Source organism: Corvus brachyrhynchos, unplaced genomic scaffold (genome assembly GCF_000691975.1).
Source record: "Corvus brachyrhynchos isolate BGI_N302 unplaced genomic scaffold, ASM69197v1 scaffold98, whole genome shotgun sequence".
NCBI classification, from domain to species: Eukaryota; Metazoa; Chordata; class Aves; order Passeriformes; family Corvidae; genus Corvus; species Corvus brachyrhynchos.
The window spans coordinates 341,634-356,416 of record NW_008239762.1 but is presented as its reverse complement, the minus strand read 5'-3'; the positions used below and the strand labels follow the sequence as shown (position 1 = coordinate 356,416).

The 14,783-nt window shown below is 41.5% G+C and overlaps 1 protein-coding gene across 3 annotated transcripts in view; it reads right to left on the bottom strand.

Moving 5' to 3' along the window:
* Positions 1-254: 254 nt before the first annotated feature.
* Positions 255-14,783, bottom strand: part of ADARB1 (adenosine deaminase, RNA specific B1) — a 115,939-nt gene continuing 101,410 nt past the window's right edge. For 2 of the 3 annotated variants that reach the window (XM_017742757.1, XM_017742758.1), the window contains 3 exons: positions 9,303-9,484; positions 3,393-3,592; positions 255-2,694 (listed from right to left, as the gene is read on the bottom strand). In XM_017742757.1, coding sequence (XP_017598246.1) covers positions 2,518-2,694; positions 3,393-3,592; positions 9,303-9,484 — 559 coding nt within the window. In that variant the 3' untranslated portion in view covers positions 255-2,517. The remainder of the gene's footprint in view (positions 2,695-3,392; positions 3,593-9,302; positions 9,485-14,783) is intronic. The other variant, XM_008640186.2, reaches the window with a different exon arrangement.

The window sequence follows — 14,783 nt, the reverse complement described above, 5'->3', positions numbered from 1 at the left end:
TCCCAGAATGTCAGTACAATTTCCCTGTGCAGGCCAGCTCCCACCCACCCAGCCCAGGCTTTCCAGAGCCCTCAGCCTCCAAAAGCTGGTCCCCTACAAAACTTGGCAGCTGCCAGAGGCTGAGTTGTCTTATCTTTTGCAGTCACTTTAGATTATATACATTGCTATCCCTCCTTGTTCAGTGACAGTGATTTCCAGGGAACTCTCCCTACTTCCTTCTATGTGTGAGCTGCACAAAAAGGAACAAGGGATTGAAGGAAGCCAAGCAGTATTTTATTGACTCCCAGAAGACAGATATGGATTGCACATAGCCCTGGAAAACTTCTTTTTAAAATCCCAGAATTACCAACAAGAGAACTCATTCCTCATAAATAACCTGACACCGCTCCTTCGTCAAAAGATTTTGGCATGGAACATATTTCCTTTACATTTTAATGTTACTAGTTCATTTCAACAGCTAAAAAACTGTCTATATAATATTTAAATATTTTGCTCATATTTTTGACTTCATAAAAAATAATAGTTTTAGCTACTACTTTCCTAGTCCTCAAACAAAATTCAGAAAGACACCAACTTTTGAATGAGTCCCTTAAAAAAGCGTGTTTCACCTAAGAGCAGTAATGACTCCAAGGAAACACACACGGTGTGACCGCCTTTTCCTCAACCCTGCAGAAACATGTCCACACACTCAGCTACAGCCTTAAACAGAACTTCTGCACTGTGACCAAGACAAGGTCAATCCCAAAGGCTGGTGTCCCAGTGCTTGCAAAATCTGACCACATACAACTGAATTCCTTTCTGTTTTGGAAGAGGTCAGTCTACCTACCAACCTCTCAGTTGGATGATGACTCCAAGAGCCTTGTTGGGCCTGCAAGAGGCCATAGGAGTGCTCTCAGCTTTAATGAGAAGTTGACAGGGTGACAGAAGCCACCACAAAGGCGAATTAACCCAGCCCTTCTATTGCAGCTTCTTCCCCTGGCATTTGGAAAAGGCACTAACCTCCAGAAGCATCAATTTCCTGAGGGGGACCCCTGGGTCACAGACTCTCTTGCCTTCCCAGAGCAGTGCTTGCTATTATCCATAGTACCACCCAAATGTACTGTTTGCACCTCAGTGTCTTCCTCCCAAGACATGAACCCAGAGACTTCAACTAATGCACAAATGATTTTCAGGTCTGATCAGGTTTTGAAGCTGAGAATGGGTTCCTACTCAAGCAGAAATGCCTTAGCATTCATGACTGGCCAGAAGTGGGTTTACAACAAAGTCTCCAGCACCCCAAGGACTTGCTGACCCAAGAGGTGCTGGGGCTAAGGTCCTCCTTCTACACAGCAGTTAATCAAACATACCTCAATATCTTGCTTCCATCTCACATTTTTACATAAAGCAGAGGTGTCCACACCTTCAGGAAAAACACTTTTTAAAGGAATAGTCAAAACAAATGGACACACATTTGAAAGCAACTTACCTAATTAGTTTCATGAAGCCCATCACACGTGTAAAGCCCAAAGGCCAGGGAATCTCAGACACAACAATTTGGCTGAAAGCAGGTATAACTCACAGGAAGTAAGTTTTAACAACTGGTTTCTCTGTTACAAGAGCTTCCAGAGGAGAGCAATTAATACCCACCAAGTGATTGGTTTTGGCAACTCAGGCTCTGTGCCCTTAAAATGAGTAGATTTTTTTTTAAAGCTGTCACATTGCTGTTACAGTGAAGATTGTATTCAGATGAGTTCCTGGGATATACGAATCACCTACTTCTAAACAGGCTTCTGCATGTTATAGACTAAACTTCTTAACTTACAAATAATTATTTTGCTGTTTCCAGTTTACAATGGTAAAAAAATGAAGACTTCACAATGTGTGTAAATGGGAGGTAAATGTATTTTTAAAAACAGAATAAAAAGCTGCATGTTAAAAACTGGCTCACAGACTAATAAATACATACATCAAAGACATGAAATTTTCAGCAGCTGGTTTTAAAGAGCAAGGAATTGGGAAAAAACTAGCTGTCCAGACTCCATTCTGGCTCTGTGATCTATGTGCTAAAAATACCTGCAGTTGAAAAACAAGTTAACAGAGGAGTAGAATCAGCTTTGTCACCTATTTTCTTTTTAAAAAATTAAGCTACTTCCTAAAAGTGTGGTGTAAAACCTAGAGAAACTATTAATTTCTTCATGCACTTGATGACATTGAATTAAAAAAGAAATATTTTAACCCAGAAAAAATGAGTCATTGTATACAGTAAGGACAGCCTTACTGCAAGTTTTCTACAGTAAAAGTATTTCTAGAAATACACCAGAAATTACTTTCCTATAACAAAATATACAATTATGTGTCAGATCATCATTGAGTTTCAATACTTAGGCAAAACAGAAATAGTTGCTGTGAAGTTTAAAAAAAACCCAACTCCGAAGAGCAGAAAGATGTTTTGACGGCTGTGGAGATGCCAGAAAGCAATGCTGGACACCAGGAATTTCCAGAACAACTCCCTTTCCAAAGTGATGGGCAGTTTGTGAATTAGACCGTGAGAGAAAACTGATCCTGTTCTATGGGCTTCTCCACCCAGGCTCCAAGTCCTGCCTTCAGGAATGCTTTAAACAAACTCTCTTTAGCAGTTTGATACTCAGCGGCTCCTTGCTTGGTGTCGTGGTACAGGTTGGGCTTGAGGATCTTTGAGCGCAAGCTGGAGGAAAGCTGTGGGGATGAGAGACAAGACCCTATTAAGCCAAACAGTATCAGAGTGACTGAGTTATTTAAACAGCTAATATTAAAACAAGGTAAGGATCTACCAAACAAAATGCTGAGGCCAAAAAGCCACAGACATACTTCCTGGAAGCTTGCTTTCTGAGAGTAAAACATGAAACCTCAGCAGTGAAAATGGGATTATCCTTCCAAATAAATTAAAATGCAAAGGCAAGCTCAAAGGAGACAGCATCCTTTGCTTACTCAGCTACAAGGAATATGCATTTTGGACCAGACATCATCACATTAAAGAATAAGTTAACAAACACATTGTTCTTTTCCTTTACTGCATGGAGCAGCAGCTACCTGGCCTCCAGTTGCACCAGGGGAGGTTTAGATTAGATATTAGAAAAAAAAAATCACTGAATGGGTTGTAAAGCATTGGAACAGGCTGTCCAGGGAAGCAGTAGGGTTACCACCCCTAGAAGTCTTCAAAAAATGTGTGGATATGGTGCTAGAGGACATGGTTTAATGTGAACATGGTGGTGGTGCTGCATTGATGGTTGGACTTGACAATCTTAAGGGTCTTTTCCAGCCTTAATGATTCTGTGGTTCTAACATCAGGCTTGGCTTAAAATAGGCTGAGAAAGTGGCTTCTGAGTACAGAAAGCACATCCAGGTATTTCACTAAGACTTAAGAAGTGGCAAACCTGGCGCTGTGGAAGCTGTACCTTGGCATGGATGCGCATCCAGCGGCTGTAGAATGCATGCTTACAGAGGCGCGATGCACGGCCCATCTCATCCTTGCCAGTTGTAGCATTAATGATTTCCAGACCAGAGTCTCCTACTGTCCAGTTCACACTGAAGTTCGGGGCTTTCCCTGGCTGACGGGCTTCTGCGTTACTGATACCTGAAAGAAAAGTGATGTTTAACGATGATAATAAATACAAACACTTGATTTTTGGTTTTTTGTTGGGGAGTAAACAGTGTTACAAGCAGATCTTTTATTTTGAGGGCATTCTCCTGCAGATTTCTCACCGACTCGCAGAGGTAGCACCATGGACACCTCACTCTCATTCTGGCTAAAGTGGTCTCTACTTCTGTCCTTCCCAGCAGGGCAAGTGTGCACCTCTGCAGAAAGCGGCCTCCTCGGCAGAGGGGATCATGGAGAGCTCTGTGGCAGGAGTTCATGGGGTTCATCTCACTTCCAAATGGATGCGAAACTATGAACCCTGGAAGTGTTCACGGCCAGGCTGGACAGGGCTTGGAGCAAACCTGGGATAGTGGAAGGTGTCGCTGCCCATAGCAGGGGGTGGAATGAGATGGGCTTGACAGTCCCTTCCAACACAAACCATCCTGTGAGCCCCGTCCTCAGAACCCTCCACAAAGCCAGAACTGGCAGACATTTGGGTCTTCCAGCATAAATCCATTGTGTTCTAGCTGCCTCCCCACTTTACATGGCCAGTGTTGCACACTGAGCCCAGAGATGGGGAACCACAGGACTCCAAACAGGATTCGAATCACTTTGCTCAGGTCTTAAATTATGTGACACCTTCAAGCTATGGCTCTATCTCCAGGGATAGAGAAGCAAAGCCACCACAATCCAACCCAAGTGCAAATCGAGGCTGCCTGCCCAGGGCAGGATTTACTCCCCACGACACCCCGATGCTCAAAAGATGGACTGTACATAATGAAGGTCACAGCAGCTGCTCCATGCATGTGTGACTCCTCAGACATTCCAGGGGTGGCAAAACTCTATTGAAGATGTCTCAGTCACCTCACCAGGAGAGAGCAAAGCACCAGGGCAATTTGTTCTTTCTAGTAAATAAAAATCCTGCTTTAAGGCAGCTCTCATTGAGAACCTATTTCGAGTCTACTCCACTGTTAGGCCAGGTCCTACACTTAGTAAAATCTAGACAATTTTTGGAAATTGAACATAAGCAACACAGCAGGATGCATTTCTGGCTGATATCTGGAATGCAATCTAATGAAGCTGGGCACCTGGTGATGCCTTTTCCTGGTCTTAAAATCAAGAGTCAAACACAGTTAGAAGGGAAAAAGGGATTTTACCTTGGTATTTATTTTAAGGATCCTTACGTGCACACGTCCAGGTGGAATGCACCAAAATGCACCCTGCAATCCCCCCCCAAAAGATCGGGTATAACATTATAGGTCTTACTAATTAGCATATCTATCAAAGATTCCCCAGTGAGAGGCTCAAGTGAGCCCCCCTCCCCAAGGAGCCTTCCCCTGGATGGTTCTATCATAGTTCACAGAATGTGTTCTGGAGAGAACCTTGGGGTCTGGGGCACACTGATCCCTAACTATGAAGCTTCTAAAATGTTTAGTCTCTCAGCTTGACAAACAAGTCCAAGAATGTAGGCAAAAAGCACTAAGAATACAGAAGTTATAAAAAGGTATAACAGGGGTATAAAAGAAAAGGCAAAAAATCACCATGGCATCACTGGGAGCAGGACTGGCTCACCTGGCTCAGTCTCATGGCACCTCTGGGCCCAGGACTGAGAGTGTGCAAGACCTACAAAGTCTGAATGACTCAGCAAAATTCAGGTTTGCTTCCTACCATCAATTCCTCATTTAATAAACAAAGAAACACTTTGAAATATAAACTACTGAAGTTGTTGTATTTTTATACTTGGTTTGGATCAACCTTGTCACTATGACTGATAAGAAATAATTAAGTGAATAATAATAGAAAATAACCTACTATTCCCCATTTTCTTAAAATATAAGCTGAAAAAATTGAGAATTGGAACAAAAGTTCATTTTACCAAAAGTACTGAGGCAAGAGTGCTAAGAAATTGATGCCACCTGACAATTTTTTGTCTTTTTTTTCTTTCATTTAATGACATCTATACTATTACCTTTCCTTTCATTCCATACACTATTACACAAGTATAGGGATCAGACAGAGGTCATCAAGTACTCCAAAACACTTGTGATATCACACTGAGTCCCACAAGCAAATCAAATAAAGATGACAAAGCTGAACATCCAGTATGGACTACATTTCCATTGCAATTATACAATTCAATTCCTTGGGTTTTGATGAATTAATTATTTAAAAAAAAAAAAAACAAACCCAAAACTAACCCAGATTTAGAATTTCAAATAGATTTAATTAATAACAACCCATTCAGCTGCTTATTTGTATGCAAGAACTCTAGAGAGATGGCAAAGGAGTCCCTGATGGTGGATCACAGGTAGCATGGACAGGGAATAAGGGTTATCTCAAAATCAAAGCATTTGATAAAACTTCAGGTGGGTCAGATCTTCCCCCTCAAAATCTAGACATGAATATAGCACAATATGCTGAGATTAGAAATAGAAAAGAAATCTAGGATAGAGAGTCAAATATTTTACTCTCCTTTGAAAACTAATAGAACTAAAGCTATTTAGAGAACATTGCTCAGAACTTATTGTTAAATATTATTAAAAAGGGATATAATAAGCAAAAGGAAAGGTCACAGCTCTTTGTGCCAGTGCTTATATAAATAATAATGCTTGACAGTTCTTTGAGGAGAGAGCTAAAACAAGCTTCATTAAAAAGGACACAGAAAGCTGAAAAGCACCAATGTGAACAGGAGGATGAGGTACCAAGGGAACAGCCAAGAAAAAAAATCACCAGAAGTTCTGCTGAAGGATTTAATTTTGTCTACCTTAAAAACAAATTCATTAACACTTGAATAAAGATGGTCTCCTTGGGAAGAGTGAACACAGCTGGAGAGCTTCCAGCTCGGGGCAGACCTGGGATGTGTTGGGGGGGGAAACTGAGGTAGGATCGGTGATGATACTAAATTATTTTTAAAAGGCAAGAGGAGGAGCAATTGCAAAAAGCAGCAGAAAAAACCTCACATTCTGGGGATCTGGGCAATAAAAAGGCAGATGAAATTCCTCACAGATTAATATAAAGCAACATATATTAGGAAAAAACCCTAAGCAATCTTGCAAAAGGAGTTCTGGACTTGGAGCTCAATATTAGCATTCAGGAATGAGGTTTTAGTTTCTAATACTCAGTTCTACCAAAAGGTCAGGTCAATCACCAACAGTAATCAAAGTGAATGTTAGGAATTATTAGTGAAGGATCAAGGAATTGAACAGAATACATGCCACCACATAAACCAGTATTGCTGCTTTACTCTGGATATCAGCTACTGCTCTGGTCTCACTAGCACAAAAATGGGTCTGCAAAATGATCCTTATGTGAAAGGGTCTCTGTGCAAGGAACAACAAAGTAGACTAAGACACTTCAGCTTGCAAAAAATAGGACTTAGTTTTCTATACCTCTGAGATACTCCTTCCTATCTGAGTGTCATGACCACTGCTTATGGTCTGGATCTCACAGAGCACTGAGGAACATCTAACTAATTAAATTAGCAGAAAGGAAGTTCCTTACCCAAGGAGGCTGTGGATGGCAAAAAGTTGAAACCATTTCAAAAAACATAACCAGGAATGAACAAATGAAGATGTGCTAAGGATTTCTAAACACAAAGATCTCAGTACCTGACTTGGGCTTCAGCAGGGGTGAACTCCTGCGTGCCCACCTCCCACAGTGGCTCCACCAAAAAGAGTCTGTGCAGGTCACCCTGCAGACTGGCAACTTGACATTGGCTGATTTATCCAACCATCCTCACTCTGTGAAATCAGTCCCTTTTCAGATTATTCTAGAAATTTACAAGATTCAAACCTGTCTTCTCTTCAAGTGTGGTGGCCACCTCTCAGGGAGAGTTCAACTGCCCTCAATGCTGGGCTGCTAAAGGCACCCTGAAAATCTGGCTCCTGCAACCAAAAGGCTTCCAAGAGCACAGGAAGGGAGTTTCCTATCAATAGACAGATTTCCTGCATCCCTTACCTGAAAAACAGCTGCTCTGGTATGCATGTTCCCTACTAGAACTGAATATATGGGGCACGTGTTAGTGGTGAACAGGGCAGTGCTGAGTTAATGGTTAGATTCTATGATCTTGGGGGTTTTTTTACAACCTTAATGATTCTATGATTCAACTTGCTGGGAAAAGGTGTAACTCAAAACTCTCTTGTAAAGAAAGAAAGATGATAAAAGACAATTTTTAGCAGTACATAACAGTATCTCAAAATAATTCTAACCTAATGCAGGTGCCCCAGCAGACATAAAATTTACTTTATTGAAGAAAACCTGTTTTTACAGTACTTTCTCAGCTAAACAGGCAGGACAGTGGGACAAGACAGGTATTTCTGTTCTAGTTCATCCCTCTGGTAGAAATAAATCACAGAGGTGTGTGTGTGGTACAAGAAAGAACACAGAACTGGAGACAGGTATTTCTGCAGTACTTGTTCTAGGTAAGAATACACTGAAAAATATGTGAATCCAAGAGCACAGCTACACGAATGCCCCAGCTGAATGTAACAGCAGAGGTCAGAAAATCAGCTTTCAAGACTGAACCAGTAAAAAAAAAATACATCAACGGAGATCTCTGCCCAACCTCCTAAAAAACCTATCTGTACATTTTTGAGATGTGTATTTTTGTGAAAACTGAACAGCTGAGAACATTTCCGAACTCTCTGCTACTCGGCAAGTCCTGGCTCAACTGTTTTAAACAGATGGTTCTATTTCATGGGAAATAGATGATAGCACCATTGCAGAAAGATGATTTTCAAGAAGACAAGGTACTGTTCTATGCTGTGAAAAGGAAAACAAAAACTCTTCTCATCCTGCCACAAACCTGCTGTCTTGGAAGGACTGATAAAAATTCCCCAAAATCAGGCAGAAGCAGTCCATGCATCAGCTACTATGCCCATAAAACTATTAGCTATTTGGTACAGAGTGTTGCAACTGTTACTTACTTGCTAATATAAGGATGAATACGTTATTTAGCACTTTTATACATTCTAATTCGGGGAATCCTTATTAATTACCTTTTGTACCTAAAGGAATACTCATTGTTCACAATGGTCTTTTCCCCACTCCCTCCCTAAATCTGTTTTAAAAATTCATGTCCAACTTTCAACATGCTTTAAAATTATGAGCTGCTTTTTTTCCCCTGGAAAATAAACACATACCAAAAGCTAAACTCTACAGAGCAAAGCAATGCACACAGTGAGAGGATGAGATTTGAGTTTTAAAGCTTTCAGGGCATTACTGTAATAAGCCATTTTTGAATTTAAGACAGGTGAAGTGTTATCTCCATCCATTTTGAGCTGATTATTGATCTAGAAATTGTGAACCAAGTGTGTCTATCTTGGCATACTAATAAATGAAAGGACCAGTCAACAAAAATCTGCAATGCAAGAGAAGTGACAGTCAGTGCTAACACACTATTTCCACAGGTGGGAAGAGGTTTCACTAAGCCTTCAACTTGCCTCTCATCTTCCTAGGGCATGCTCCAGACAGGAATGGTGGGGAAGCTCATCCAAAGTTTCATCCCCCAGTTCTTTTTAGCTTTTAAAGGTCCTTGCTACAGTATTTCTGACTGGATAACTGTATTATGTTTTACCACAACTTCTCTATTGTAACCAGCAAGCAGTTTACTCACAGCACACAGTTTGCAAGGTTTTGAGAACTGGAAAATCACAATGCTACTGAACAGACTTAGTTACCGGCACGGCCTTCTCCATTAGATACTTGCCACTAAGTAAAGGTCTGTTGAGTGTATAAAGAGGTGGTAGATCTTCTATCTCTGCTATCCTCTGGTATACGGCTCTGGATAGATGATCCCCATGATATAAACTCCCCAAGATGATGCTAGAGAAGTAAATTGGCTCCACAAAGAGGCTAAGTAAGGCTCCTTGAATACCCAATACGTTCCACCTAAGAGGGAGGGAAAAACAAAACAAAACAAAAAACAAAAAAACACTTTCTTTTTAATGGAACAAGTAACATCTGCCAGACATAACAGCAGTTAATCACAATGGACCAGACTTTCAACCCTTCCTCCTGACCAGCACATGACCATGGTAGCATAAGCTGTGAAACCTGCCAGAATTTCAGAGATCAGCTTAGGGGACACTCAGTGTAATCCTGAGTAAAATGACCTAAAACAGGAGCAGACTTCTTGTAACCCTGCTAACATATCTGGTGATGCATTTTCCAGCACTCTAATGCCAGAGATGGACAGGATCATTCAATGGGAGAAAGCCAAACCGTGAGATTCTCCATCAAAAACAGCAGCTGATGCCTCCAGAAGACACCTGGCAGGGAGAAGAGCATCCTTTCCGGAGCACAAGAAGGATTGTCTGCAAGACCTCCACACCTCACCATCACAAGGAAAGGCCTGTCCTTCAAACCTTAGCCCAACTGCCCACATCCTGCTGACATGTGCACTGGCTTGCAATATCCACAGGCAGGGAGAAAAGTGAATATGAAAACTGAAAACATGCAAAGAATGCATATAGTCTTTGCTCCCTTTAGCTGCTTCACAGATTGCGAACATAAATCCCTGTCTGAGCACTGTGATTTACACTGGATCAGATCTGGTGGCAGGGATGCAGAATGCCTAGGAGCAAAATCCTGATTCTGACTTTTTTTTTTAGCTGTGTTCATTTGATAAAGTTTTGGCTCTCAGTGTCTCTGTAACTGTCACGCAAAATACTTCTGAAAACTTCAACATCTCCTGCAGAGTATTTTCACTCCTTGGTCTGAGGAATACGTGCAAAAAGCTTGGCACAATGAAAATAGCGTATTTCAGTCTTGGAATCCCAGAATGGTTTGGCTTGGAAGGGACCCTAAACATAATCTAGTTGCAACCCCTGCCATGGGCAGGGACACCTTCCACTATCCCAGATTGCTCCAAGCCCTGTCCAACCTGGAGCTGGAGTCCAACTGCAACACTCAGACACAAGAAGCAGGAAAAGTTCCCTTGGTGCTTGGATGAAACAGAGGAGCACATCAGAAGCTCTCGTGCTCCCATAGAATGGTTGTCCTTGTTAAAAAGCCCATCCTATGCCAGGTTGCAAGGTTGTCCTAGGAAAAGAGGGAATTCGGATGTTGCTAACAGTGTTTCTTGCAGCTTGTGCTGGGATGGCAGAGCTACACATTAGCATCATTTCAAGTTAGAAACTCCACACCACAACTGTTTCACTACTGCAAAAACTGAACTACACAGGCTGGCTTCAGGACTTGCAACATGTTTCTTTTTTTTTTTAATAAAAATGGTAAAACAAAGATTATAATCCAAGGAAACAGTTTCTTTACATATCTTTACTGAGGATGAAAATGGAGGCAATGCGCATTAATTTACTCACCTGTCATTAAAAAAGCTGGCCCTAATAAATGAGTAAAAATACTGTGATATTAAATGAGGTGTATTTTACATGGAATAAAGGCATATTTTTAATAAGACTGAAAACGCAATCAGGAACCAAGTGTCAGAGTAAAGATATCAAGTGAAAATTGCTGCTTCCCAGGACCAGTATGCCTTTCTGACTGCTACAGACACAGGTAAAACTATGGAAGAAACATCTGGAAAGAATTCAAGACTGAGCATTGCAAACTCAGGTTTGCAGACAAGGCACATCACATTTTACATTACATGATCAGTGCTTGAGTGATGATAGACATTTTAAAATAGGCCAAGGCACTCTTCTGGCAAAGCCCTTACTTCCTAAATAAACCCCCTTTGCTGGACCCTTTTCCTTACTTCTGACTTCAGTATTTCCAGAGCTCGTGTTTTCCTGCTTCCTCCCATACTTGGTGACCTTCTCTGGCGCAGAAAATGAAAGTTGACATTTGTCTTGTTAACTTCTGATTAGAAGAGGAGGAGGAGTGAGGACAGCTGAGCAAGCCTCTGCAAGGAGGGCTGTATGAACTGGTATTACTTGGCTAGGGCCTTGGTTTGCTGGGTTGTGCTGAATCCCCTTTGCCACTGCAGCACACACTCATTGGGCTCAGAGCAATGGGCCTGTACAAGGACAGGGACTGCAGAAACCACTCATACAACCAAAGCTCTTAATATTCATTACGCAGGGTTGGGTGGTGGTTAGGTTTATAAAACTAGCTTTAAATTTCATTGTTGTAATAAAAGAACATTTACTTCTCTACAAAAATGTATTCTTATATCAGAAACTGGTTATAGTGCAGAGATGAACATGAAACCCAAAAGAATCACATAATCACTAAAGCTGGAAAAGCCCTCTAAGAGCATCAAGTCCAACAATTAACCCTGTTCAGCACCACCCTGTTCACCACTGTTCCCAGGTGCCACATCCACACACCTTTTGGACACTTCCCACCTACACTCCACCACTTCCCTGGGCAGCCTGTTCCAGGGTCTGGCCAAATTTTTCCCCAATATCCAACCTGCACCTCACCTGGCACAGCTTGAGGCAATTTCCTCTGGTCCTGTCCCTTGATATGTGGGAGAAGAGACCAACCCTCACCTAACTCTACCCTCCCATCAGGGAGTTGCAGAGAGCAAGAACGTCACCCCAGAGCCTCCTTTCCTTCAGGCTGAGCCCCCCCAGATCCCTCAGCTTCTCCCTATCAGATTTATGGTCATGTTCTGCAGATCATAGCAGAGTGAAAGAAAGCACTGCATGGAGACTTTCTTCTTGTTCCTTTTTCATACTTTACTTCCATCGAACAGTAATATCTCACTTCCATTAGCACGTACACTGGAACAACCTTTATGAATATAAACTGAGAAGAAACCACCACCATACATCAGTTTTCAAAAGGCCACAGGCATTGCCTCCAGAAGTGCCTCATCCTCCAGTTTACAAACACAGGTTGTCAGAACACACACCAACAATTGCTGCCAATCTAACACTAACCTCTACTGAAAGCACAATTTCTTTTAAAATTAATGGGCCAAATGCTGTACTTCACTATAAACCATGTGGTGCAGAGCAGAAAAAGCAAAATGCACTACAGAAAACTTCAAGTCAGTGTTGTCTTTCCAGTGGAGCAATTAAACAATGGATTTTTTTTCTTCACATTAAAAATAGCATCAGAAAAGAGTTAAGTAAGTTACTGAAGTGACTTAAATCTAGCTTACAAACCCAAACCTGGGTACTAAAAAACGAGCACGAGCAGAACACAAGAATGCTGCATCACATCAAAAGATACTGACATGCCTAAAGAAAAGCATGTAAAGCAGAGCGCTGCAGATAGGAGAGAACATGGAAGCAGGCAGGGAAACTTTTCCAATGTATACCTTCTCACTGGAAACACATGAGATGCTTGTCTAAGCTAAGCAAAAAAAAGTGTTATAACAGTATTTAACACATTCTGAGCACTCCAGTTTTAAGTTACTACAAGAATTTTCTTTGACAACCTTCAAAAACTTTACCTCAAAGTAAAACTGATATTTAAAGTGCAAGCTCTTAGATTGGTATGAATAGCCACAGGATTTACATTCAAACTGCCAACGCTCAAACACGGGTGCCCTGATTTGAGCTGGGGTACAGCTAATGGTGATTTCTTCACTGTTGGGAGTACAAGGACAGTGTTGGGAAATGCTCCTTCAAACCAGTACATCCCAACACCTTTACAGGCTCGACCCCCACCTTGGCCTTTGCAGATCAATGCACATGAGTTGTGTTCAACTCCTGACAATTTACACAGAGGACACTCTCTGTGTACTGTGCTCACCTGAGGTCTTACAGATGACCACCTCAGTGGGAAATCTGAATTTTATAAATTTATCATAGTCACTGGTTTTCTTATTCTGTATTCTCTACTCTAGATTCTGTTCATAACAATCTGAAGGATGGATGCACTTCCTCAACCTTTGCTGTTGTCAAGCACGCTGCACTGAAAAAAGAGGGTGGAGAAACCAGACACTGACACCAAATCAAGAGGAGTCCTCTCCTCCTTGCTGTGTTGTCACATTTCTGCTTCAGACCACCATCTGCTCAGGGGTATCTACAGTGGATTCCTAAAAGGTCTGTGGATTTCACAGTGGATTCCTAAAAGGTCTGTGGATTTCTTCAAGAAATGCAGCTGATTTCACAGCTCTTGACACATGAGAAGGTAAGTAAAATTTAACTCTCAGCAACACTTTCACAATGTGCTGGTAGCACCTCTTGCCAAAAATAAAACCAGTTAAAAATATACGCGTCAGGTAAAAATTCCCCTCTGAACCTTTCAAACTCCAAAGGTACAGAAATGCTGCTATTCACATTATTTTAGAGAAAATACAGAATTGAGGGGGGCCTAACAGCAGTAAGTCATACAATTTGATGTTAATATCAAACAGTTACTAATTTTTTATGCAGAGAGCAGTATGGCGGAGGGCAGTCACTATGTGTGACCCACAATGGTGTCCACATGGAACTGGTGTCAAAATTCATCTCAGGAAAACAAGAGTCTCCTGCAAATACTCAAACAAGGCAAAACCTATCAAGTGTTTACAGTTCAAAGAGCTTCCCATATCAATATTATTTATAAACCACAATTACTATGAAGAAATAAAAATTATTTAGTTAGCATTTTGTTTATCACAAGTTTTTACTTGCAACTGATGGCAAGTGAGAAAAGATGTCACTGTGGAAGATGAAGGACTATACCAGAAAGCAGTTTTCCTTCTGGTGTGCAGAAGGCACAACTTTAAACCCGATTTCTTCTTGTTTCCTTAAGAGATTAATTAAGTCTCTATGACCACTCCTCTTCAAGGGCCACAGTTGTAAACAGGCAGCAGTATCTTTACAAGGAGTGAGAGCTTCTTTTAAATCAAGTAGCTGGCTCAGCAGCCCACACTGTAAATTGTAAGCGCAGGAAGTCTCTGGTCTTTGACAGCAGCCCTTCTCACAAACACCGTTTTAGACTTGCAATTACACACATGAAAAAGTGTTTCCCCTTGTAGCTGCACCAAGGCAGGCAACCATGCAGCTCTGCCTTGTCCCAGCTTTTCTGGCATTGCCTGGATTTGCTGCCTGTATGTTGTTGGAGACTGAAATGTTAATAGTTTATTACTTAAACATCTTCATGAAGGACTTTTGCCTACTCTAGCAAAATGTATTACAAAAGCCGCAGAGACCAGTATTGAACAGGCCTGACTGAGGCCTTACACCTCTTGATGATGAAGATAAGATAAAGTAACAACTCAGGGCTGGGGACATTCCCAAAGCACAGGCTTAACACCTCAGGAGTGGAGACCACAGCCCCAGGC